At 42.7% G+C, this 26,079-nt stretch overlaps 2 protein-coding genes across 4 annotated transcripts; one reads left to right on the top strand and one right to left on the bottom strand.

The window, feature by feature from the left end:
• Nucleotides 1-134: 134 nt before the first annotated feature.
• LOC106575695 (NF-kappa-B inhibitor zeta) lies at nucleotides 135-10,409 on the bottom strand. 2 transcript variants are annotated; one of them, XM_045699273.2, is made up of 12 exons: nucleotides 9,697-10,405; nucleotides 8,242-8,351; nucleotides 8,098-8,122; nucleotides 7,899-7,996; nucleotides 6,622-6,965; nucleotides 5,979-6,084; nucleotides 5,620-5,766; nucleotides 3,267-3,330; nucleotides 2,906-3,078; nucleotides 2,581-2,691; nucleotides 1,913-2,080; nucleotides 135-1,293 (listed from the first exon to the last, which is right to left on the bottom strand). In XM_045699273.2, exons 1-12 carry the CDS (start codon nucleotides 9,899-9,901, stop codon nucleotides 1,240-1,242), a joined length of 1,605 nt encoding a protein of 534 aa, XP_045555229.1. In that variant the 5' UTR covers nucleotides 9,902-10,405; the 3' UTR covers nucleotides 135-1,239. The 2 variants fall into 2 exon arrangements, with proteins under 2 accessions (XP_045555229.1, XP_045555228.1); XM_045699272.2 differs by having other exon boundaries at nucleotides 135-2,080; nucleotides 9,697-10,409.
• Nucleotides 10,410-13,057: 2,648 nt separating this feature from the next.
• On the top strand, nucleotides 13,058-25,902 carry LOC106606530 (polycomb protein eed). Of its 2 annotated transcripts, none has more exons than XM_045699268.2 (11): nucleotides 13,058-13,980; nucleotides 17,474-17,626; nucleotides 18,001-18,093; nucleotides 18,214-18,405; nucleotides 18,522-18,603; nucleotides 18,786-18,877; nucleotides 19,043-19,176; nucleotides 22,506-22,611; nucleotides 22,719-22,877; nucleotides 23,108-23,181; nucleotides 25,331-25,902. In XM_045699268.2, the coding sequence occupies exons 1-11, from the start codon at nucleotides 13,975-13,977 to the stop codon at nucleotides 25,455-25,457; spliced, it is 1,218 nt and encodes a 405-aa protein (XP_045555224.1). In that variant the 5' UTR covers nucleotides 13,058-13,974; the 3' UTR covers nucleotides 25,458-25,902. The 2 variants fall into 2 exon arrangements, with proteins under 2 accessions (XP_045555224.1, XP_045555222.1); XM_045699266.2 differs by lacking the exon at nucleotides 13,058-13,980 and adding an exon at nucleotides 16,711-16,874.
• The last annotated feature ends 177 nt before the right edge of the window (nucleotides 25,903-26,079 follow it).

The following is a 26,079-nucleotide window of genomic DNA, read 5'->3' as shown; positions in this document are numbered from 1 at the left end:
AACCTGAATATTGTACTAACATTCTCATCTCCATGGTACAGTATATAATTGATGGGTACTAAAGCAAAATATGCAGGAACACAATGACATAGATATTTATCATACTCAATGACTTAATTGTGACACTAGCCAACTCATGATTTATTTTCATTTATTTATAAAGTAAATGAAAATACACATAAAATAAGGCAAGACCCCCATGCTGCCACCGTACCAGAACATCAACAAATCTGAGCTCCCGTCTCTTCAGGTTACTGGTATGTGGTCAACCCCTAGCTACATTACACTGTTACTATGTGGTCAACCCCTAGCTACATTACACTGTTACTATGTGGTCGAGCCCTAGCTACATTACACTGTTACTATGTGGTCGACCCCTAGCTACATTACACTGTTACTATGTGGTCGAGCCCTAGCTACATTACACTGTTACTATGTGGTCAACCCCTAGCTACATTACACTGTTACTATGTGGTCGAGCCCTAGCTACATTACACTGTTACTATGTGGTCAACCCCTAGCTACATTACACTGTTACTATGTGGTCGACCCCTAGCTACATTACACTGTTACTATGTGGTCGAGCCCTAGCTACAATGCACATTCCAGCTCAAGGTGTTTCACACCGGCATTACAGGTGAGTCAACCTGTGACTCAACCCAAAGTGGTTTAGTGGTGAAAACCCCTTCAGGCGTCATTCCTTAAAGCGGTAATCAGCAGTTGAAACATGAACAAAGCGTATTCCCTGCCCGTTTCAGTAAAAAGCTGAGGGATGGGGCTAGAAACGTTAACACTCAAATTCATAGACACGGCTAAGGAGTAACCATCCATGATATCAACATTATAGTTTGAACCATATTTGGAAGCTACTTTTCATAGTGTTGGTTTCCATGTACTTTGTTTACAAACATTGGAGTAAAACAAGATGATATATTTTGGGTTCTGATGGGGAACGACAGTTGAACTAAGCTCATGATGAATTTATAAGTTATATTCTCCAAGAAACAATGGGTACATATGAATCATTTACAAGTCCAAAAATGGATGTAACAACTGCAGATTGCCCCTTTAAGGGAGAAGATCACATGGTTACTCAAAATACACTACACTGTAGCGAACAACATTCACTGTTTCATTGAAACAACTGACATCTGCCATACATACGATGGCAAATAATTTCTACATAGACTGGACTGTCTGACTGACAGTGTTTCTAGACAGGAGATCACATCCTGCATCCTACTGGGCAGCAGACCGGGCCTGGTAGCCTTTCCCCTTCAGGATACGCCGCACCTAAGAGAAACAACCAAAGGCACATTATTGCAATACAGTCCCATCTTGTTGAAGTGTGTGTGTGTTTTGAATGTCTGTCTGCCACACTTGAACTTGTGTATTCTTCATGTTCTGTTTTTACTGCGTCTCTGTGTTTGCATCTTAACCAGGCCTTAATAGTAATTGATAAAAGGTTCTCAATCGACTTGCCTGGTTAAAGAATGATTACATGATAATAAAACAAGGACATGGGAATATTCACCTGAAAGATAGACACAAGAACACTATTAAATGCTCCCACAGAGGGAGGGTTCAGCCGTGTGCTGAGATCTTAGATGTTTTTCTCCAGGCAATGGCATCATTTTCTTTTTTTATCATGTAGAACCATGCTGTACTTTTTGTACCCTGCACCTGCAAGTTCCTGGATGTGCTTACACTCTTAGCACCTTTTTTTTCTATCTAGAACCTAAAAAGGTTCTTCGGCTGTCCCCATAGGAGAACCATTTGAAGAACCCTTTTTGGTTCCAGGTAGAACCCTTTTGGGTTCCATGTAGAGCCCTTTCTACAGAAGGTTCTACATGGAACCCAAAAGGGTTCTCCTATGGGGACAGCCACAGAACCATTTTGGGGCATTATTCACCTGGTCTCCGACGGGCCCTTCAGCCACCAGCTGGGCAGGCTGCTCATTCTCCAGGTTCTTGGAGCTGGGGTCGGCCCCTCTCCTCATCAGGAGCTTCACAGCATCCACCTGAGTCACGCGACCATGCACAGAACTGGCAAAGTGCAGCGCTGTGTTTCCACTGAATGCCTGGTGGAGACAGAACTCATGTTAGAGGGTTTAGTTAACTTACCTCCTGATAACCAAAAAACTATGAACAATGGGAACACTGTTTGTCAGCTCAGAATTTGAGCCAGCACACTGATTGGTTATCATGTATGTTTGTTTTCCAGAGAGGCGAGATCTCACCTTGACATTAGGTACTGTAGCAGTATCTCACCTTGGCATTAGGTACTGTAGCAGTATCTCACCTTGGCATTAGGTACTGTAGCAGTATCTCACCTTGACATTAGGTACTGTAGCAGTATCTCACCTTGACATTAGGTACTGTAGCAGTATCTCACCTTGGCATTAGGTACTGTAGCAGTATCTCACCTTGGCATTAGGTACTGTAGCAGTATCTCACCTTGGCATTAGGTACTGTAGCAGTATCTCACCTTGGCATTAGGTACTGTAGCAGTATCTCACCTTGACATTAGGTACTGTAGCAGTATCTCACCTTGACATTAGGTACTGTAGCAGTATCTCACCTTGACATTGACAATAGACAGAGAGTCTGGCTGGTCGAGGAAGATGCGTAAAAGCTCCACATTGGCCTCCTGAGAAGCCATGTGCAGGGAGGTGCAGCCACTTTTATGATCCTGTTAGAAAAAGACACAGGTAAGGTCAGACTGTATGGAATGGGCTATGCTGCCAAAGAATGATTCGCAAAAATGATAAATGAAAGATTCTCAACCTCTAGCCTGGTTCCAGATCTGTTTATGATGCCTTGCCTACTCCAATGACCATAGGAGTTGGCAAGGTTGGAGTTGACAAGGCATCAGACAGATTTGGGACCAGGCTACTCAAACTCACCTTAGTTGCACAGGAGGCTCCCATGAGCAGCAGTGTGTTGACACACTGCCCCAGTAGCTTCCTTCTCTGCATCAACTCCACCACCCCAGGGGACTGGGGGGCCGCCGCCATACAGCCCATCTCCTGGACAACCGCATTGTGAGACCGGACCGCTGTCTGAAGAGGAGTTAGGCCTGGAGAGAAAATCAGGTTGAGGCATTGGGGAGGTAGTATTTATTTTGCCGTTATGACGGTTAAATAATGTTGACTGTCGTAGTGTGACTCAGCCTTGGGTTAAGACACCGGTTGCCTCACCTGTTTTATTGTATAGCAGATTATGAGCAACCCTGACAGGTCATAGTTCTGAGCAAATCTGACTCACCATCATAGTTGACTTCTTCCACATTAAGCTCCTGCCCTTTACCCTTCAGAGCTCTTTGGATGGTCTACGGGAAGAGAGTGTGTGTGAAGGAAAATGTTAAACAGGGGAATAAAGGGCAGATGGGTATAACAGGAAGAACTTTTGATTGTAAAAAACACACACACACACACACACACGTTAAGGTACAACTGTGGAATTAGCTAGTCAGGGTAAAACATATCATCGCTAACGACGACAGTGTCAATGTTTAGTTCTAGAGATCTGAAAGAGATAGTAGATGCCAGCCATTCATCAGCAGCACCTGTTCTTCCTTAATGCATTAGTATCCAACCACAGGAACTGTTGTGAGAGTCATCCAGGACCAGTTGAGTAACAGATGAATAGGCGTTAATGATTGGGAGGTTTAGCGTGTTCTGTTGACAGTTAATGTTTGATAGGCTGGGAGTGCATTTGCTGTGACCTCTTATCAGAAGCACATCTGTTGTTAAACCAGTTTTTCGAAGAAAGGGGGATTTTGTCCCAGTGTTGTTTTGAGGAAATGCTCTGTGATCGGCTGGTTGTTATATCTGTTATGAGCTGATGAGGAAGTCACTGCCTGAGAGCTAACCCGATACAGAACAACTGCTGCTATGAGACACAAGAAAACATTCTAACATTCCAAGTCAGGAGGAACATCAAACACAGTGAGACAAAATTCCAATTGAAAGATAAAGATATCACTGAAAAGGTCACAGTTTATCACAGATAATCAAGATGGTAAAGTTTCAGTGAAACCTAGAAATCCATTCATTGAGTCATGAGCCAAATTTGCATAGATTCTTATCAAAATGGCATCAGAAAGTTGCTGACAGATCTCTTCTGATTGTGCATACAGCACCCAAGTTCCCTACACTTTTTTTGCATTTGGTATGAGCGTGCAGGGGTGCAAATCATCCTGCCTTATTTCCATATACTGGAAGCCTAAAACAATCGACCATTGACAACCAACCTGTGGTTTTACTTCTTGAAACCAGCGGGGGTAAAATACCCTGAAAACCAAGGTTGCACAGTCCAGATTATATACTTTATCAGATTATGTTCAGGTCATCTGGTGAAGTCATAAATGGATCATTGTTCAGGGCGATCATAAACCAAGCCTTTTTAGTGCCCTATTTCTTCAGAGTGAGGACATAACTCTCTTATCCCATAGCGGAGAATGGAGGACTATTCATACATTAACAAACACAAGGCTCCTGGTAAAAACGTTAACTTTGTTTGCTGTGATTGGCAACCAGTGTTATTATTATAAAACCCTACGGCTCAGTGTTTTCCCTGACTTCTTTTCCAACCACTATTTACTTCCTCTAGTGCCAAGATGTTGATTAAAGTTGCCAAACCTTATGTATTATAATAATAATAATAATAATAATAAGAGAAACCGAGATTGTGTTCAACAATCATCATGTTTTCAGACCTTTCTTCAAACCTTTCATACCATAGTCTCTGTATGATGAGGTATGTTCACTTTAGTTGTGAAAACCCAACCCTAGGCAACACAGTGACTAGGATGTGGTTTCAATTAGGGACTCTTTTGGCGTAGAGGAACTAAGTCACTGCCTACGTTGATAAGGGAAAAAATACATCTGGGGATTCGCCTCCCAAATCCAGAGGCAGACATGCCAGAACAACATGATTCTAAACCAAAGTCCGCAGGCACAACCTTTGCAGATGTTTTAGTTCAGGTAGTTGATGCAAACTAGCCACTTGTGAAATGCACTCATTAAAAATAACCTCTGATCTCCATATTGCTAGCTACTATTTAGTATTTTATTCAAGCTGATGAAGTAGTGACGTAGGCAGTTCCTCTATACCAAAAGAGTCCATCACTGAAACCAGACCTTAGTCACTGTATTGCCTACACTGGTCTATGTGCATGACACTTCCCTGACTTAACTATATTTTATTAGTATTTATGTAGCCTTTATTTAACTAGGAAAGTCAGTTAAAAGAAAAAAAGCTTATTTTATAATGACGGATTACCCCGGAAAAACCTCCCCTAACCCGGACGACGCTGGGCCAATTGTACGCCGCCCTATGGGACTCCCGATCACGGCCGGTTGTGATACAGCCTGGGATCAAACCAGGGTCTGTAGTGACACCTCTAGCACTGAGATGCAGTGCCTTAGACCACTGCGCCACTGAGGAGCACTGGGTTATCTAACTGCTATGGTTGACTGGCTGCAGTGATGCCTCAAACAGAAGTTGTGAAATACAAGTTATAAGGCTAGAACATGACGTGGCCAGATCAAATCCAGAGCCCCTATTCATATCACATCACACTCTTATTATGTGCCACAGTGGGAAAGTCAAAGACCTGGAGAGTGAGAGCGTGGCCCTTCTCTGCACACACATGCAGAGGGGAGCGGCCCCAGCAGTCAGCGGTGTTGATCCGAGCCCCCTGGGCCAACAGGTCCTGCACTATCAGATGTTGATTGGCTGCAACACTCAACTGAAGGGCACTCTGGGTACAAAACAAAATACAAAAAAGATCAAATGTTAAAAATGCTCCTTTTCAGATGATATGATTACAACTGGGATAACTGCGCCCTTGTAACCAATTCCAATTCCAAATCAACCCATAGCCACTAGCTCCTAGGCACTAGTATGTGTGTGGCAGAAGTCTCTGGGGCTAGGGGTCCATTTAGAATTGGGCGTGAGGATGTAAGTCCTTACCTGGCCATTGTGCTCCTTCATATCCAGCATGCCGAAGGTAGCCATCCTGCTGGCCAGCACATAAGCTAAAGCCCTTCTGCCCTGTGCCACAGCTATGTGCAAGAATCTGGCAACACAGAGAAAAGGGTTCCAAAAGGGTTATTCGGCTCTCCCCATAGAACTCCTTTTGGTTCCATATAGAACCCTTTTTGGTTACAGGTAGAACCCTTTTTGGTTCCATGTAGAACCCTCTGTGGAAAGGGTTCTACATGGAACAGAAAATGGTTCTACTTGGAATCAAAAGTGTTCTATATGGAACCAAAAGGGGTTCTTCAAAGGGTTCTCCTATGGGGACAGCCGAATAACCCTTTTAGGTTCTAGATAGCAGCTTTTTTCTAAGAGTAAATGTCTGGCAAGCATAGGTCACATGATGGATTAGAACAGTGGTCACTAACATCCTTGTTCCTGGAGAGCTACAGGGTGTGGCAGGTTTGTGTTCAAACACTGTGCTAGGCTGGAACAAAACCCTGCACACCTGTACCTCCCCAGGACCAGAGTTGGAGGCCACTGGGTTAGAAAAATAACTGAGTTGAGTATGCATAGTTGCTTAGCTCTACAAAAGGCAAATGTATACAACATGTTGATGAATACTACACAAACTGACGTGTCTCCCTCATTATCCTGGCTTGTGAGCATCTCGGGGGTGAACCCTGCCAACTTCTCTTCTTCCTGTCGTATCTGCCATTGAAAGAAGGACATCGGCTCCCCTTCAGCAAACTGAGCCAATGGCCAAACACCCTTTGGGGTTAGCGGGGCGATGAAAGGCTGGGGGACATAGGAGTTTCCCAATGCATGTGGCATGTGGGTTTGAGGGTAGAGGGACTGATAGTCGATGAGGCTGAAGGGGTCAGTGAGGGTCTCCTGTGGGGAGGTCTCTGAGTTCATAGACTCATATCCCAGTTCCATGAAGTCAATGTCCAGTGTGTTTCCCTCTGGAGGGCTCAGAGTCTGAAAGAGAAGTGGATGATAAATACTTAATCTGCAGTTGATACAATTAATTTCTAAGTCCAAAAACAGATGTATGTACCCATTGATTCTTTTTTTAAATGTTTTATATTTAACCTTTATTTAACTAGGCAAGTCAGTTAAGAACAAATTCTTATTTACAATGACGGCCTACACCGGCCAAACTCGGACGACGCTGGGCCAATTGTGCGCAGCCCTATGGGACTCCCGATTACGGCCGGATGTGATACAGCCTGGTTAAAACTATCATTTTGATATCATGGATTGTCAGTCCTTACATCCATAGCTCAGTGTATAAATTTGAGAGTGGTTACATTTCTCCAGCTCAATCCCTCAGCGATTTAGAACGCTTTGTTATCATTTCAACTGCTGATTGGGATTGCTGCTTTAAGTACATTTCCTGTCATGAAAGGTAAACCATAAGGAAGAAAGATATTTGTAGTTGGGTTCCTTCTACTTCCTCAGTTCACTCCACAACAGCAGAGTCTATATGAGACACACATGCAAAACATAATAATCTATATGCACGATAACATTGCCAAACTGTATTCCTAATTTTGAGTTCTGGAATAGCCCTCAGGGTGGAGGCGGTAACTCTGAGTCTCACTGGGGTTTACCCGGAGGGGAACTGAGCAAGTGAAGTGACATCAGACTACACAGAAAAGGAGAAATGGAATTGGGCAACGGATTGAAGTGGTCGGTCACATCACACAATATAGTTTGTAGCTATAACAACGTGACCTGCATGAGAGTCTGTGGTTTTCACTAGTTCTTCATTAGCTAAACCAGAGGAATATCTCTGGATTGATTTAACCTGGGTCTATGAAACCAACCCTAGTCTGAACACAAAGAATCATGGGAAAAGTTAAAGGGGATTCAATTAAAATAACATTATAACCAAAAGCATACAATTACCAGGATTGCCTTTGCAGTAGCAAGTCTTTTAGCAGGTGAATCGGTTATCAAGCTGAAGTCCGCAGTCCTCTTATGCCCTTGAAGAAGGGACGTCAACTCTACATGATAACGAACAAAAAAAACATTTGCACATGGTATTATAATGTACTGTATCTACAGTATTTCTGGATAATGTGTGTCGATAAAACGTTAATATTACCTGTGTATTCTCTCTCAGAGTTTTGCTGGACATGAAGAAAAACAGAGATCATGAAAATATGGACAGATGTAAGCTAAATATATACAAGCTAACCATAATATTTACACAAATTAGCAGAACAATAACATAACTATTTTAATTTACCTGTACATTTTGGTTGCTAAGTCGCTTCTGCATGATGAGTTCTTTCACTGTATTCTTCACCCGCACTCCTTGGAAACGGCCAAAAGACGCCACCTCACTCATGGAACACTCTGCAACAGGTATAAATTTGACCGATGAGAATCTTTGATCCCAAGACAAGTTTGAAATAAACACTACTTTTGATTAGTTTGGTATTGAGGCAAAAGTGGCTGTTAAAAAGGTACACTCAGCAATCCATAAAATGTCAATTTGCAAAAAGCCCTTGATGTATGATATATCTATAGTGGTAGGATACATGAATACAGTTCCTGGGAACTCTGCCTGCCAAGTTCAAGCACAGGAGCTCAAATACTCCATTTTATTCAATAGGGTGTGGAAGCTACAAAAAGAGGCATGTCCATATAGCCGTTGAAGTTGATCTGCACAGATGATTAGATCTCATTATGCCTGGAGAACTGTCTCAGAACAACTCTGGCTTTATCAACATCAGAATCTCAGGTATTCTAAACAGCTCAGAAACACACCTTCATACTGCAGTGTATAAAGAAATATTCTAAAATGGGCAAGACGACCTGGAACGCGACCTTACACTTCCCCTATTTCCACAGCTAGCGGAGCTCAAGCCAAATTCACACTGTTATCTGCAACATTCACCAAATGACAGTAACTATTTGAATGCCAGAGGCAAACACAATTTATCTACCCTGCACTTCCATTGTACACTGCTATTATAGGTCTAAATATGATTTTGGGTCTACCCATGATCAGTGGTGTAAAGTGCTTAAGTAAAAATACTTGAAACTACTACTTAAGTAGTTTTTTTGGGTATCTGTAGTTGACTTTTTATATTTTTGACAACTTTTACTTTACTACATTCCTAGAGAAAATGATGTACTTTTTACTTCATACATTTTCCCTGACACCAAAAAGTACTCGTTACACCTTGAATGCTTAGCAGGACAGGAAAATGGTCTAATTCACACACTTAAAGAGAACATCCCTGGTCATCCCTACTGCGTCTGATCTGGCGGACTCACTAAACACATGCTTCGTTTGTAAATTATATCTAAGTGTGGGAGCGTGCCCCTGGCTATCCGTACATTTAAAAAAACAGTATATTTAAAACCAAATACTTTAAAACTTGTATTCAAGAAGGATTTTACTGGGTGACTGACTTTTACTTGAGTCATTTTCTATGAAGGTATCTTTACTTTTACTCAAGTATGACAATTGGGTCATTTTTCCACCACTGCCAATGATCAGTAATCCTCCGTGTCACTAACGCAACGCTCTTTCCGGTGTTCCAGGAGTAGGCTAATAAGGAAGTAACCATTAACTTCAATAATTATCGGATAAAGTAGTCAGCGTATCATTAACACAATAGCCTGCTTAGAGGAACGTTAACAACAATTACAAATATGTATATTGATTTGTAAAAGTAAGGGTTTATTTTACCGTTTGTGCCACTGTCTGCAGTTGTCGGAGTCGGGCTCATAACATTTCCCCAGCCATCCAACTCGTTTGGCGCACAGAGAGAGTTGTTGATCTCCGGTGCATTTGAGATATCCTGGTAAAAAGACCCCAAATACACGGGGCTCGTCACAACAGTCCCTGGATGCACAAGATTCAGGCCGTTCTCGATAATTCTGTCGATGATCATGTTGCGCTCAGAGCTAGATCACTATGTATGCACCGTCAAGAGTTCTAAGGGAGTTTGTTCCCGTTTGGATCATGTGACTACTGTACCTTCAGGAGCGCACAAAAGCGAGCGCGCTTGTAGCCTACTTGAATCACCCATTGGGCGCGTTCCAGATCTGCCCGAGGACGTACTACAAAAGCAGCCAATACAGGAACAGAGCCTCATAAATAGAATAGAATACAATCTTTATTGTCCATTTTCACAGAAGTGGGATCAAAGTCAACATCCCACCTCTGACACCAGTGTAGCCAACGCTCACAAGGATGTAGGCTAGACCAAAGGAAACCATTGAAAAAAATGGTCAGTTCAACTTAAATACAATTGTATTGGTCACATGCCCCGAATACAACAGGTGTAGACTTTACAGTGAAATTCTTACTTACGAGCCCATTCTCAACAGTGCAGAGTTAAAAAGTAAGACACATTTTTGCTAAATAAAAAAGGAAATAGTAAAACAATAAAAACAATATTGAGGCTGTATACAAGGAGTACCTGTATGGAGTCAATGTGCCGGGGTACGAGGTAGTTGAGGTAATTGAGGTAATACAGTATGTACCTGTGGGTAAGGGTAAAAGTGACTAGGCAATCAGGATATACAATAAACAGTAGCAGCAGCGTGTGTGTGTGTGTGTGTGTGTGTGTGTGTGTGTGTGTGAGTTGGAGTGTCAGTCTAGTATGTGAGCATGTGGGTAGAGCCAGTGCAAGGGAGTCAGTGCAAAACACAATTAAGATAAATAAATAACAAAGGGGGTCAATGCAAATAGTCCAGGTAGCCATTTGATTAACTGTTCAGCAGTCGTATGGCTTGGGGGTAGAAGCTGTTAAGGAGCCTTTTGGTCACAGACTTGGCGCTCCGCTACCGCATCACCGGGGGGAAGCTACCTGCCTCCAGGACACCTACATCACCCGATGTCACAGGAAGGCCAAAAAGATAATCAAGGACAACAACCACCCGAGCCACTGCCTGTTCACCCCGCTATCATCCAGAAGGCGAGGTCAGTACCATGGCATCAAAGCTAGGACCGAGAGATTGAAAAACAGCTTCTATCTCAAGGCCATCAGACTGTTAAACAGCCATCACTAGCACATTAGAGGCTGCTGCCCTATATACATAGACTTGGAATCACTAGTCACATTAATAATGTTTACATATTTTGCATTACTCATCTCATATGTATATACTGTATTCTATCTTATTCTCTTAGTCTATGCCACTCTGACATTGCTCATCCAAATATTTATATATTCTTAATTCCATTCCTTTACTTTAGATTCTGTGTATTGTTAGATATTACTTGTTAGATACTACTGCACTGTTGGAGCTAGAAACACAAGCGTTTCGCTACACCCGCAATAACATCTGCTAAACACGTGTATGTGACAAAGACATTTTTATTTGATTTAATACAAACTGGGTCAGACAAGAGGTTGAAAATGTCAGTGAAGTATGCGTCCTGGTAATCCGTCTAGCCCTGCAGCCTTGTGAATGTTAACTTGTTTAACCTTTTACTGCAGTGGGCTAAATCAGGGTCACACAGTGTTTCTTGGTAGTCTTAAACAAATCTACTTTGAAACAAAAGTATACACCTCACACACATGGTTATGGCCTAAAAAAAAGGAGAGATAAAATTCATTCAATTTTGAATCCTCATATTATACTTTATATACTGTTCGATGGTTCAGGGGGCGTAGAGCGATTTCTTATAGGCGTCCAGATTAGTGTCCTGCTCCCATGAAAGCGGCAGCTCTAGCCTTTAAGCTCAGTGCGGATGTTTGGGATATTTATTTAACCTTTATTTAACTAGGCAAGTCAGTTAAGAAGATATTCGTATTTACAATGACAGCCTACCGGGAAACAGTAGGTTAATTGCCTTGTTCAGGGGCAGAACTACATATTTTTATTTTTTCCAGCTCAGGGATTCGTTCTAGCAACCTTTCCGGTTTCTGGCCCAACGCCTAATCACTAGGCAACCTGCCGCCCCAACACAGTGACCATGTATGTATTGTCACTGGGTTCCGGTCTACTTAATAGAACGGGTGTCTCCCATAGACACCAATGCAATAGTAGCTGGGTCTGGTCTACTTAGTTCATTGACTTTTATTGAACCAGGGCGCTGGAAGATGGCGGGGGCGCTGGAAGATGGCGGCGAGTGTAGACGAGATTTCAGCTTGCTCCGAGTAACCTTAACTTTTATCCCTCTCAAACTTACTTAAATGTAACGGAACTTGGCTTATAGTAAACACAATAGAGAACAACGCTTAGTTGACCGATAATTTGATTCATAACTTAGAAATGGAAGGAAAAAATGTGCGAAAGAGCAAAGGGAGGAGAAGGCAGTTGCTAGCTGAGCACTCATACGTTGGAGAAAAACCGCCACCTGACTCCTCAGGAGAAGAAATGGAGGATTCTGGACATTCGGTTGATTCTGACAATGCAGTCAATAGTCCTGCACCCAAAAAGACACATAAAGAATTATCTTTGCGCGAACTACAGATCAACATAATCGATGCTGTAAACGAAAGAGCCGACGGTCTGGAGAAAATGATACGCGAAAACACATCAAAAATAGTTGACCTCGAGACCTCTCTGAATCATGCATACAAGAGTATCGAAGAGCTTAAACTTACAAACACTGCTACGTCTGAGAAATGCATTGCTCAGGAGAAGACCATCGCAGACATGCAAGAGCGCTTATCGGAAGCAGAGCGATACCGGAGAAGGTGGGGGCTACGGCTTTATGGTGTCCCCGAGGACCAGGATGAGAATGTGAAGCGCTTAGTAAGAGACATATGTAACCGTGTGGCACCGGACTTCCCCGATGGATATATGGATATGGCTGTGGATGTCGCTCATCGTATTGGGAAGAAACAAGATGCCATCGTCAGCCGATCGATCATCATCCAGTTTGCTTTTCGCACAGCGAGAGATGCAGTTTGGAAGAAAGCAAAGGAAAGCGCCTTTCTGAAAGAAAGAAAACTTAGATTCGGTGAGGACTTGACTGCAGCAGACAAGGCAGCAAAGGCAAAATTGTGGCCTCTCGTACAACAGGCCCGAAATCAAGGAAACGGTGGATACTACAGGGGAATCAGAGCTTTTTTCGCCAACGGTAAAGAAATACGACCGGGGTGATTTGATTTGTTCTGTCGGTAGGTTTACAAGGTAGTTCCTTCCCCACTGCAAACTGAACGTTCTACTTTTGAAACATGGTGTTACTATTTTACAAGTTAAGAATTCTGTTAATACATATATGAAGCAACTTTTTAGAGAGGGTAAAGTTGAGATTGCATAGGATTTTTCTTTCTATTCTATAGATATGGACTTGAAGTTTGTCAATCAATGCCAGGGGGATACGTAACCTGTTGAAGAGAAAAGCTTTTTTTTTGTTTTGTAAGGACTGCAACGCAGATCTTGTATTCGTTCAAGAAACACATTCATGCAAAGAGGACTATAATTATTGGAAAAATCAGTGGGGCAGTGACATTTTTTTGGCCCATGGGACAAATCATTCAGCTGGGGTTGCAATTTTAGCACACAATTTCAAAGGGAAATTTTTGTTTACTCAAATGGACTCCAATGGACATTGGCTAGTAGCGGTCATCAACCACATGGACAGATTATTTGTGTTGTGTAATGTATATGGATACTGTTCTAGTCCTCCAAATAACTTACTTCTAGAGGAAATTGAAGAAATTCTTAAAAATCTTCTGAGAAAATATCCATCCAGTCAGATAATAGTTGGTGGAGATTTTAATATGGTTTATTCTAATGAGACTGATAGATTGCCTCAGGCCTAACATTGGTGTGAACAAGTTGGTGAATTTCTGCCAAAGCCTGGACTTAATTGACATATGAAGAGTAAAAAACCCTGGAGAGATACAATACACATGGAGTAATAGAGATCGTTCCTTACAATCAAGAATTGATTTGTGGGTGATAACCTCTAGTCTTGTGCCCAACACTGTAGAGGTAAAAATACTGCCTGCAGTCCTGACGGATCATAAAGTCATATGGTTGATTGTAAGAATATGCAGTAATGATGGTAAGAAATACTCTGGTGGTTACTGGAAACTAAATAACTCATTGTTATTGCATGATGATTTAAAAAATGTGATTAAGAATCTAATTTCTGTTTACTGGAGTTTAGCTACATCTAATGCAGAATATGGGAAATATTGGGAACTGCTGAAATTTAAAATCCGCTCAGCCTGTATTACTTATGGAAAACGGCTTGCTTTAAGAAGGAGATGTGAGGTAGCTGAACTCTCTAGGACAATTGCCGTTATCACAGAGATTGAACATCTTGATCTTAATGAGAAAGCTAAATTGAATGATTTACAGAATCAACTAGATACATTGTATGAGGAAAAGGCTAGAGGAGCTTTCATAAGATCTAGAAAACAATGGCTTGAAAAAGGTGAAAAGAACAGTAGATACTTTTTTAATTTGGAGAAGAGGAGAGGGGAACTCAACACACTTCAGAAACTTAAAATTAATGGGGTTACCACTGAGGATAGAGAGTTGTTATCAGAATTTACCACTACATTTTATGAGAATCTTTACTCCTTAGATAACAATTTGTGTGACTCTAAGGATCTCCTTGATTCTATAGAGAATGTTAATTCGATTAGTGAAGAACTCAATCAGTCTTGTTGCCAAGATTTATCCATTATGGACATCCAGTACGGGGTTGCTCAGTTAAAAAAGAACAAATCTCCAGGTTGTGATGGATTAACCTCTGAATTTTACAAAACCTTCTTTGAAGAAATAGCACCTTTTTTACTTGAAACCTTTAAGGAGGCTATAAAGAAGGGAGAACTACCTGCCTCTCTGAAGCAAGGGGTTATTACTCTTATACCTAAACCACACAAGGATCTCCTAAGTATTGATAATTGGCGTCCAATCACACTCCTAAATAACGACTACAAAATTATAGCCTTAATCTTTGCAAAAAGGTTAAAGTCTTGCTTAAATGATCTGATTGATGAATGTCAATCAGGGTTTATGAAAGGGCGCCATATATCTAATAATCTGAGGCTGATATTAGACTTGGTTGAGTATCGTGATCTATTAGATGACTTCCCTGTTATCCTATTTCTGGATTTTCAGAAAGCATTTGATACAGTAAGTCACAATTTTATCTTTGATTGTCTTAAGCATTTGAAATTTGGTCGTTTCTTTGTTGATGCTATTAGAACTCTGTATAATGGTGGCAATAGCTGTATCAAACTCTGTCATGGAACATCCTCAAGATTTAACATTTACAAAGGAATACGACAAGGTTGTCCAATTTCACCTTTTTTATTTTTGTTAGTTTCTCAAATGTTATGCTCATTAGTTCATAAAAGTCCATTTGAAGGCATTACATTCCAGTCCAGAGAGATCAAGATATCCCAACTGGCGGATGACACCTCACTTTTTTTGAAAAATGTATCTCAAGCTAGATTAGCATTGGATATCGTGAAGCAGTTCTCCAAAATCTCAGACTTGACTTTAAATCTTTCCAAATGTGAGTTGTTTGTTGTGAAAGGAGCTGTCAACCCAGCAGATTGTAACATCTCTGAAAAAGATACTGTAACCTACCTCGGTGTAAAGATCACCAAAAATCTTAAGGCTATGAATGATCTTAATTTGAACCCTGTAACTGAATCTGTCAAAAAAAAATTATCCTCATGGTTAGGGAGGGATTTAAGTCTTCAAGGAAGGGTGCTTTTATCCAAAGCTGAGGGGCTATCTCGTGCATCCTATCTTTTTTCATCTATTGACATTCCCAAATCCACTTGCTGTACCTTAGATAGGCTTTTGTACAACTTCATATGGAAAAACAAGCCACATAAGATGAAAAGAGATGTTATCACCAACAGGGTTTGTGATGGCGGTCTAAATGTCTTAGATTTCACTCTCTTCAATCAGATATCAAAGGTCAACTGGATTAAAAGGTACATAAAAAATCCTCATAGCTTCTGGAATATTATACCTCATTTTGTTTTTCAGAAGTTCGGCGGGCTTAATTTTTTACTACAATGTCCATATATTGTGGGTAAAATTCCTGTGAAACTGGCGGTTTTTCACAAGCAGGCTTTAATGTGCTGGGCTTTGTTGTATAAACACAACTTTTCACCTCATAAATGTTTTATTTGGAACAATGGGTCAATATTACATAGAAATAAGATGTTATTTAACCATAAATGGTTCTCGAAAAACATTGTTCTTGTCAGCCAATTGGTTAATAACAGTGGGAATCTATTTACACAGAGAGAATTTATGGAAATATACAACTTTGAGGTTTCAAGCAAGGAATATGACACTGTTATTAAAGCTATACCTAGTGGGATAAAAACTTTACTTCAGAATAATGCATATTTTGGAATAACTCCGATTGTAAGCGATATTCAGGTGAATGGCATTGGTCTACTAGATACGAAATTCAACAATCGTTTAATAAGGGATATTTTCTACAGGAAGTCTATTCCCTCTGCGATATTTTGTTGGGCTTCATCGTTTGATGTAAACTGGCGCCGTGCTTGGCTCACTCCACACAGATTTATGGTGACCAATAAAGTAAAGGAGATCTCCTTTAAGATAATCCATAGATGCTATCCGTGTAATAGCTTGATTTCTAAATATATATTTGACGTTACCAGTGAATGCAGTTTTTGTGAACTAGAAACTGAATCTATTGAACACTTATTCAGCGGAGTCAATCACCACCTTCCGGAGACACCTTTTGGGACTTTTATTGTGAAGACCAAAGGAAATAAAAGACCCGGAAGTTATTCTCCACCGTCGCGCTATGATTGAATCTGAGAAGAACGGAAGATGAGGAGGGAGAACATGTCCGAGACCCCTACCGAAGCGGGAAAGGAGATGCCGACAAAAAAGCAGAAGCTGAGCAGTGATGAAAACAGTAATCCCGATCTCTCTGCAGACGAGAATGTAAATTCGGTTTTGTTCTGTTTGTATCGGCGCGGACATGAAAAATGCTTAGCTAGCTAAGTAGGTAATGTTAGCTTGCTAGCTATGAAAAGTTAGGCTAACTAGCAAGCGACTGGTAGTTGATTTTGGAGTTCGTGATGATAGCTGGGCCTTTCCCTTTGTTTCAACTAGGCCTAGATTTTAATTTTTTTAGCTATAGATACCTAGTCAACGTTAGTTGTGGTTCTTTCCCTTTCAAACATTCCAGAACAGGAAATAAGAAAAGTAACATTCAACGAGCAAGGGATTCGAGGCAAAACAGCTAAGGGCCTCCACCTAAAATAGCTAGCTGGCTAGTTATGCTCTCTAGGTAGTGTTAGCTATCAGGCTATGGACTCTTCTGGGATTGTCCAAGTAGGTAATCATTAGCCAGTTGTCAGTTTAGTTTTTGTAGTCTATCTCAAGCCCCTCACACCCAGGTACGCCTTAGATGGCCTCATGGTAGGCCACCCCACTTCTGACACCAGTGTAGTCGAACAGGGGGTGCAGAACATCCATTGCAGGCAAACGCATCAACCACAACCAATCCCATCTCATGTTGCTATAATTTGTGTTTGTAGGATGATGCTGTCAGCGTTGAGAGTGGGACCAATGTGGAGCGCCCAGACACACCCACCAACACAGCCAACGCTCCAGGCAGGAAGAGCTGGGGCAAGGGCAAGTGGAAATCAAAGAAGTGCAAATACTCCTTCAAGTGTGTCAACAGCCTCAGAGTGAGCCCATTTTATCAAGAATATTTCCAATCATTTCCAACTGCAGACATGTCACGTCTTATCAACAGGCCTACTTTTGATTACAGAAATGTCATAATCTCAGCCTTGGACTTGGCATGCCTGTTATAAGTATGTGTGAACTGTGCTGTTTATATGATACTGGGTGAGTTGTAAACAGCTGAACGAAGGTGTTCTAATGTTTCGAGTGGGCTCTGAACCCAGGTCTCCCACAGCAGAAACCAATGTCTTGACCATTAGACCAAGACGGAATTCCCACTTGGGCCGGGGTTCACACAGATTTTGAAGTCGCAGGCAGGGCTACCTCATCACCTTGACCATGAGCTGAACTCATAATTAACTTGTTCTTTACACAGGAGGACCATGGCCAGCCATTATTTGGGGTCCAGTTCAACTGGCACAGTAAAGAAGGGGACCCGCTGGTGTTTGCTACTGTTGGGAGCAACAGAGTAAGTATCTTTGGCATCACATAAACCATGTTGAAAGTGTAATAGCTGACTCGTGTGGTGTAAAATACAGACTCGTGCCACCTGTCACTGCTGACTATGTGATGTCCTTAAATTTACCAGGTAACACTGTACGAGTGCCATTCCCAAGGAGAGATCCGACTCCTGCAGTCATACGTGGATGCCGATGCAGATGAGAACTTCTACACCTGCGCCTGGACCTTTGACACCAGTACAAGCCATCCCCTCCTGGCCGTGGCCGGGTCGCGGGGCATCATTCGGGTGATCAACCACATCACCATGCAGTGTATCAAGGTGGGTGAATTTCCAAGTAGTTTTATCCGATACACTAGGGATGGAATTTACATTCGTGCATAAGGGAGGGGTTAGTTGTGCCATCTCTGAATATTTTTTGTTGTTTTTTAATGCAGCACTATGTGGGTCACGGGAACGCCATCAACGAGCTCAAGTTTCACCCCAGAGACCCCAACCTCCTGCTATCCGTCAGTAAAGGTAGAACAACTCTGCACCATAGCTGGGACTTCATATTTCCTCAACTGACCTGACCTTTTGAGAACTAAACAATTTATAATTAGGACTGATTTATAATCTGTATGCATTTACATCATTAACAGAATGACTTAACATAAAATCAACTGTGTGAATATCTCATCAGCTTTGTGTTTTGTCTTTAGACCACGCCCTTCGTCTGTGGAACATCCAAACAGACACACTGGTGGCCATCTTTGGAGGTGTAGAAGGCCATAGAGATGAAGTCCTCAGCGCAGTGAGTACACGACACTACCACAACCATCTCTTACTGGCTTTCTTGATCAACAGAAGTCAGGGATTTCTATGTGTATGTGACCATTGAAAATGGCGATACAATATGGATCACACAAAAGAAATGAGAGATGAATGATTATAATAATGAAAAATGTCTCTGCGCCAGGACTTTGACCTGCTAGGTGAGAAGATCATGTCGTGTGGAATGGACCACTCTCTGAAGCTCTGGACGATCAACTCAGAGAGGATGCAGAAAGCCATTCACGGGTCCTATGAATACAACCCTTCCAAGACAAACAGGTGAAAATATTGGTTGTGGGCAACAAACGTATGTGTATTTCAGTCATTCAGTAGACTTTTACCCACAACAAAGCGCGTTTAAATAACAGGGCTGAACAATTGCATAAAAGGAAAATAGTAGTGTTGCCAGGATACAGTCAGAATCTCACATTTTTTATTTAACCTTTAACTAGGCAAGTCAGTTAAGAACAAATTCTTATTTACAATGAGGGTCTGGGAACAGTGGGTGAACTGCCTTGTTCAGGGGCAGAACGACAGATTTTTACTTTGTCAAATCGAGGATTAGATCTAGCTGTTAAGTTCATGTTTTAAGTATCCCTATATTTCTGTTATTACGGGGCTATCACTCAGTCAAGAGTGCGGCTGCGCAGGAAGTTAGTTCGTGGATGGACCTAGCCGTGAGTGTAATGGCTACCTTGTAGTGTGTTCATACAGTATAGTAAACTTTGTTAAACTGGAACCTTGTCGTTGTGCATTTCGAGTTAACATTGGTAGCAGAGGATGGCTAATAACTACAATGTGCCACCTCGCTTCGACGAGAAGAGGTCGTACGAAAGTTGGAAAAATGAACTTGGAATCTGGACACGAGTTACTAATCTGGACGCGAAAAAGCAAGCACTTGCGGTGGTATTATCGCTCGAGGGAAGAGCGAGAGATACAGCACTGGAAATATCCGTTGAGGATTTGAACAATGATGATGGTATGGGAACTTTGATCAGAGCACTGGATTCTGTATTTCTTAAAGAAGAGAAAGACCGTGCCTACGAGGCATATTCAAACTTTGACAGTGTTTCGAGAGATATTTCGGTTGCAATGACGGACTACATCATTGATTTCGAACAAAGGTACAATAGGATGCGCAAGTACGACATGGTTCTCCCGGATGCAGTGTTAGCTTTCAAGTTGCTAGATACTGCCTGTCTAGATGGTAGGGAGAAACAGTTGGCTTTGACTGCTTGTACTGACTTTTGCATCAATGAAGTCGGCACTAAAAATAATTTTTGGTGAAAAGACGTCTGTCGCGCCGTTAACAGATGGAATGCAAGCGAGTGACGGAGCATATTACACTGAGCAGCAGAGAAAAGGCGCCAAAAAGTCACGTTCTCAAGACAACCTGAAGAGGGCGCCATTTCCCGGAACAAATCCACTGGACAAATATGGAAGGAGATCAAAATGTGGTGTTTGTCAAAGCACTTACCATTGGGTTAAAGACTGTCCTCATAAAAATGAACAAGTTAAACTAACAGAGGAAAATGTAAACACAGATATAGAGCAGTGTAACATTACACTGTTTTCAAATGAATCTGCTTCTGATACTGAGATTTTTATAGTTGAATCCTTAGGATCTGCTGTGATTGATACTGCATGTACACGGACAGTGTGTGGTGCAAAATGGCTTGATAGCTATGTTAGTGAACTAAATATGAAAGAAGTACAAAATATGATTGACACACCAAGCAACAGAGCTTTCAAATTTGGAGATGGAAGAATTGTCCATTCTACCAAGAGAGTTAAGATACCAGCAAAAATTGGTCAGACTAAGTGTCACATTGAAACAGAGGTGGTCCCTAAAGATATCCCCTTAGTATTAAGCAAAGCTTCCCTCAAGAAGGCAGGGGCTGTACTAGACATAAAACATGACAAGGCAGTGATGTTTAAACAACCAGTAACTCTTGAACTTACTACCTCAGGCCACTATTGTGTAAACATTTTAGACAAAGACATCACACGGAGTCCATGCAAAAATAAGATTTGGACGGACACAGAGCACATGGAGATTCTGACAGTCACAGAGAACATGAACACAAAAGAAAAACACAAAGTATTGTTAAAGCTTCACAAACAGTTTGGACATGCTACAGTTGACAGACTTCAGAAGTTACTCAGCAGTTCAGGGAATAATGATGATGAGAGTATTTCCATTCTACAGCAGATAGTTAACAATTGTGAGACATGTCAAAAATACAGTAAACCTAAGCCCAAACCAGCTGTTGGTTTGCCACTAGCTTCCAAGTACAATGAAACAGTGGCTGTAGATCTACATGAGTTAGCACCAAGTGTGTGGTACCTTCACATAATCGACCCCACATAATCGATCCCTATATTTCTGTTATTACGGGGCTATCACTCAGTCAAGAGTGCGGCTGCGCAGGAAGTTAGTTCGTGGATGGACCTAGCCGTGAGTGTAATGGCTACCTTGTAGTGTGTTCATACAGTATAGTAAACTTTGTTAAACTGGAACCTTGTCGTTGTGTCATTTCGAGTTAACACTAGCAACCGTTCGATTACTGGCCCAACGCTCTAACCACTAGGCTACCTGCTGGTTACTGGCCCAACGCTCTAACCACCAGGCTACCTGCTGGTTACTGGCCCAACGCTCTAACCACTAGGCTACCTGCTGGTTACTGGCCCAACGCTCTAACCACCAGGCTACCTGCTGGTTACTGGCCCAACGCTCTAACCACTAGGCTACCTGCTGGTTACTGGCCCAACGCTCTAACCACCAGGCTACCTGCTGGTTACTGGCCCAACGCTCTAACCACTAGGCTACCTGCTGGTTACTGGCCCAACGCTCTAACCACTAGGCTACCTGCTGGTTACTGGTCCAACGCTCTAACCACTAGGCTACCTGCTGGTTACTGGCCCAACGCTCTAACCACTAGGCTACCTGCTGGTTACTGGCCCAACGCTCTAACCACTAGGCTACCTGCTGGTTACTGGTCCAACGCTCTAACCACTAGGCTACCTGCTGGTTACTGGTCCAACGCTCTAACCACTAGGCTACCTGCTGGTTACTGGCCCAACGCTCTAACCACTAGGCTACCTGCTGGTTACTGGCCCAACGCTCTAACCACTAGGCTACCTGCTGGTTACTGGCCCAACGCTCTAACCACTAGGCTACCTGCTGGTTACTGGCCCAACGCTCTAACCACTAGGCTACCTGCTGGTTACTGGCCCAACGCTCTAACCACTAGGCTACCTGCTGGTTACTGGCCCAACGCTCTAACCACTAGGCTACCTGCTGGTTACTGGCCCAGCGCTCTAACCACTAGGCTACCTGCTGGTTACTGGCCCAGCGCTCTAACCACTAGGCTACCTGCTGGTTACTGGTCCAACGCTCTAACCACTAGGCTACCTGCTGGTTACTGGCCCAACGCTCTAACCACTAGGCTACCTGCTGGTTACTGGCCCAACGCTCTAACCACTAGGCTACCTGCTGGTTACTGGCCCAACGCTCTAACCACTAGGCTACCTACCGCCCCAAACTGATGATTTTCAACCTGAAAATGTTTGCTCCTTTAACCGATGATGATTCGGTCTTCTTACAGGCCATGGGTCTCTCAGAAGATCCACTTCCCTGACTTCTCTACCAGAGACATCCACAGGAACTATGTGGACTGTGTACGCTGGCTGGGAGATCTGATTTTATCCAAGGTAAGACAGAATCGATTTGTTCAAACACGTCACATTCTTATTAGCTTGTGGATCCCATTGTGACCCTCATAACCCCTACTCCTTTGTTCTGTTCCTCTCCTGACCAGTCGTGTGAGAACGCTATCGTTTGTTGGAAACCAGGGAAGATGGAGGACGATATTGACCGCATCAAACCAAACGAGTCCAACGTGACAATCCTGGGTCGCTTCGACTACAGCCAATGTGACATCTGGTACATGCGTTTCTCCATGGACTTCTGGCAGAAGGTAAAGATGATATTTCCCCTTTTGTTGTGTCTGTGGCTTTGTGGAATCCCTTATCTGCTACTGTTCATCCCAGTATTGTAAGCAAACAGTGGTTTGGTGTTGTAACTCTAACTAAAGATGAAAGTTTGTTTTACATTAAACAAAGTATAGTATTGTCTCCACATAGAAAATTGTCTGTAGCTCAGTAAGTATTGTTTGACTATTGAAGTAACACATGTCTTGTCCTATAGATGTTGGCTCTGGGAAACCAAGTGGGGAAACTGTACGTGTGGGACCTTGAGGTAGAGGACCCCCACAAAGCAAAGTAAGAGTCCGTAGGGAAACTGCACATGTGGTGGTGTTGGGGAAGCTACTCTGAAGATATAGTTTACCAAGCTACCAATTACTTCACACTGGAAGAAGTTAAGCAACACTCAAAGTTTCTTTTTCAAATTAGTTACATTGAAAAAGTAGTTCACTACATCCAAACTTTGTTAATACTGTATGATGATTTTTCACAATCAGTAATTTAGCCTAATGATAGGGTAACATTTGTATTTTTGCCTAAATAGACATATCCAAACGTAATCATTTTTCATGCTGGCCATAAACAGTAACTGGTAATGTGTAGTTTAGAAAGGTCTGGAACTAGCCTGTCTGGTAAATGTTATAACTTGCTGAGGTGCACTGTTTTTGGAACACAAGCTCAAGTACATGGTACAAATATAAACAAACAAATTCTAAACGACTTCGTATAAGATTTCCCATTTCTTAACAGTAAAATAAATCTGATCTAAAGGTCCACTGAGCAGCGCAGAGACAGCATTCAAATGTGTGTAGACTTGTTACAACTTCCGTCTGTGACCAAGAACTTCCGTCTGTGACCAAGAACTTCCGTCTGTGACCAAGAGAACCCGGTCTTTCAATTCTGTGATTTTATTTTATTTTGAAAGCTCTAAATCCGTCTGAGAATATCACAGCGAGATGAAACCACAACGGCTGGACTCAGACTGTCGTATGCCATTTCCCAGGCTCACTTGCTCAGAGGAAATCGATTTTGCCTGGATTGGCCAGGGAATGTGACATGTCATTCCCTTTGAACATGAAGTGTCACGTTTCAGACCCCACAAGTCTGCGCCACAGAGCGTGGAAACAGAGATCATAAGTCCGCGCCACAGAGAGTGGAAACAGAGATCAGCCGCCCCGGCGGGCGCATAAGTCCGCTCCACAGAGCGTGGAAACAGAGAACACAAGTCCGCTCTACAGAGCGTGGAAACAGAGATCATAAGTCCGCTCCACAGAGCGTGGAAACAGAGATCATAAGTCCGCTCCACAGAGCGTGGAAACAGAGTTCATAAGTCCGCTCCACAGAGAGTGGAAACAGAGAACACAAGTCCGCTCCACAGAGAGTGGAAACAGAGATCATAAGTCTGCTCCACAGAGCGTGGAAACAGAGATCATAAGTCCGCTCCACAGAGCGTGGAAACAGAGAACACAAGTCCGCTCTACAGAGCGTGGAAACAGAGAACACAAGTCCGCTCTACAGAGCGTGGAAACAGAGATCATAAGTCCGCTCCACAGAGCGTGGAAACAGAGAACACAAGTCAGCTTCTGACAGAGCGGGACCAGAGAATTTACATTTAGTTCAACTATCACCAGAGCGTGGAAAGCAGAGACATGTATTCTCCACAGAGCGTGGACTAGTTGATCTACATGTCACTTCTCACTACATCCCTGTACGTGAAGCACCCCGCGCTGAGACGGACCAGCACACACCCGTCGTGAAGGTCGAGGACCTCCCACCAATACACCTCACCTAAGCAGTAGTCCATGCCTAGATGGTAGACTGCCTGAGAGAAGTGAAGGCCAGTAGAGAGCACTCCTCTCCTTATGTATAATGTTCCAGGGCTGTGACAGAGACGCCACAGAACAATTAGATATTTCAGGCGATGTATAAATTTGAAGCATCTGCTTGGCGTTTCCTTTCACTACCAAATATGGTATTGAGAGAAAGCCAAGTGACCGGCAGTGGGAGATGCTGGAGCAAAATGTGTCATTTTCAACATTGTGATCTCAATACAGTTCTGTTCCCAAAGCTACAATCTGTTACGAACAGAGTGGACTAAGTTAAAGACTTTACCCTTTGCTAAAGTAAAAAAAAGAATGGCATTGTTTAAAAGGAGTGCAAAGGCGAATTGAGTTATTGCACACGTGCACTTCAAAGTAGGCTTTCCCTAACAGCAATATGCATGCTACAACGCGCCAATAGCCCGGGCCCCACGCTGCTGCCCGCGCCAAGGCTCGCGCTCGGCTTGGCTCTGCCCACCTCCTTGCTTGTTCTGCCCACTATGACTCATTTGTTCCCATTTGAAATGACGGGCTGTGGTCAATCTTGGTTTAGTTATAACAATCTTCAGAGACACCGTCTTTCTGTTGTTTCACTAAATACATTCTAACCTGGCTCTCTGTTTCAGGTGCACCATCCTCACCCTCCCAAGATGCACCTCTGCCATCAGACAGACCAGCTTCAGCCGTGACAGCAGTATCCTGATCGCAGTCTGTGACGACGCCTCTATCTGGCGCTGGGACCGCCTGCGATGAAGACGACATTGGCAACGAGCAGCCAATTCTATTATGACAGACCAGTCACTTTGCTGTCAGGAACCAGAAACATTTTCCAGGTACACATTTTCTGTGTATAGTCTGCATCAGATTTGTCCCATGGAGGTGTTGTTTAACATCTCAGGAACCACTCCCAACATGACAACGGTGCTATAGGTCTGCACTGAAACATTGTGCTATGGCTGCCGAACGCGGCCCACCAATTATTTTCCTTTTGTTTCCCATCTCCGGGTTACACTTATACCAGCCCATCCTTATTAAATCCATGAGGGGGGTGAAAAGGTGAGCAATTTGGGGAGAAGGGTGGAGAATCAAAACTACAACCCTGGAGCTCTTCAAGCTTTCTCCTCCCTTCTTGCTATTTAGTTCCCCTTTGCTTACTGTTCACTTTTTAATGGGCTTTAATAAATGCTATTTTTCTAAAGGCTTCTTGTCTCATTCCGAGGTACTGAAGCTTGAAAAGTCTAAGTAAATCTATGGTCAGCTCAGCCCAGGCCATCTGAATGCATGGAGAAAAGGAGAGTTTGGGTGTTAACTAAAAGGTTAACTGCCCCAACAGTGCATCTCATGCACTAGAAATGAACGTTTTCAACAAGAAAAT

This window comes from Salmo salar, chromosome 17 (assembly GCF_965601325.2).
Source record: "Salmo salar chromosome 17, fSalSal1, whole genome shotgun sequence".
Taxonomy (NCBI): Eukaryota; Metazoa; Chordata; class Actinopteri; order Salmoniformes; family Salmonidae; genus Salmo; species Salmo salar.
The sequence above is the reverse complement of the archived record's forward strand: the minus strand, read 5'-3'. Positions and strand labels throughout refer to the sequence as shown.

Coding starts and splice junctions, on each gene's coding strand:
- LOC106575695 (XM_045699272.2), bottom strand. CDS start 9,901: ATGATCATCGACAGAATTATCGAGAACGGCCTGAATCTTGTGCATCCA. Junction 8,123..8,241: donor TTAGCAACCAAAATGTACAG/GTAAATTAAAAT, acceptor CTTCATGTCCAG/CAAAACTCTGAGAGAGAATA. Junction 6,085..6,621: donor CAGGATAATGAGGGAGACAC/GTCAGTTTGTGT, acceptor CTGTGTTGCCAG/ATTCTTGCACATAGCTGTGG.
- LOC106606530 (XM_045699266.2), top strand. CDS start 16,758: ATGAGGAGGGAGAACATGTCCGAGACCCCTACCGAAGCGGGAAAGGAG. Junction 17,627..18,000: donor AGTGTGTCAACAGCCTCAGA/GTGAGCCCATTT, acceptor TTCTTTACACAG/GAGGACCATGGCCAGCCATT. Junction 23,182..25,330: donor GAGGACCCCCACAAAGCAAA/GTAAGAGTCCGT, acceptor TCTCTGTTTCAG/GTGCACCATCCTCACCCTCC.